This window comes from Penaeus monodon, chromosome 20 (genome assembly GCF_015228065.2).
Source record: "Penaeus monodon isolate SGIC_2016 chromosome 20, NSTDA_Pmon_1, whole genome shotgun sequence".
In the NCBI taxonomy this organism is placed as follows: Eukaryota; Metazoa; Arthropoda; class Malacostraca; order Decapoda; family Penaeidae; genus Penaeus; species Penaeus monodon.
Window position 1 is genome coordinate 7,331,688 of NC_051405.1, and position 553 is coordinate 7,332,240.

Genomic DNA, 553 nt, shown 5'->3' on the forward strand with positions numbered 1-553 from the left:
GGCGGCAGCGGCGGACAAAGATTAATATAAAGGGTAATATTATGGTCAGGATTCCGTGTACCGCCAGCAGGGGTTCCACGGGGCAGAGCGGAGAGCTAATGCAAGCCTCGCCTCAAACATACTTATTTCACTGTTTCCGTTAACGAATTGATACTGAATTTGCAATTTCTTAAAGTATAGATACAAAATATATAGTTTTATGGCTGACTATAAAAATAATCATATCCCCTGAAACGGGTCCATTTAAAAGTTTCGGACATTTTGATATCAATTCCGTAAATTTTCGTTCCCGATCTCGGTTGCGTGAGTGAGCACTGATTTCCGACATCTGAACACGGTAAAGGTGTGTTCGATCAATGGTGGAGCACGTCCTGGACTTCCCTGGTTCTTTAAAGCATGTAACTCCCTATACTCATGCTTAGGTATTGGGGTGTCCAGCATAAGGGATGCCTTCGTCTCGATTTTCTCGTCGTTTATCTACGAGCTGTGCGTAGGTGGTCTGCGGGCGCCGGTTTGTGTCGTCAGGAGAAAGACGATTAGGTGTGTGATTTCA

At 44.7% G+C, this 553-nt stretch overlaps 1 protein-coding gene across 1 annotated transcript in view; it reads right to left on the reverse strand.

Annotated features, from left to right (window-relative positions):
* The window catches only part of LOC119585908, a 17,549-nt gene extending 17,108 nt beyond the window's left edge, over positions 1-441 (reverse strand). The window contains exon 1 of the mRNA XM_037934630.1: positions 327-441. Coding sequence (XP_037790558.1) covers positions 327-441 — 115 coding nt within the window. The remainder of the gene's footprint in view (positions 1-326) is intronic.
* Between the last annotated feature and the right edge of the window lie 112 nt (positions 442-553).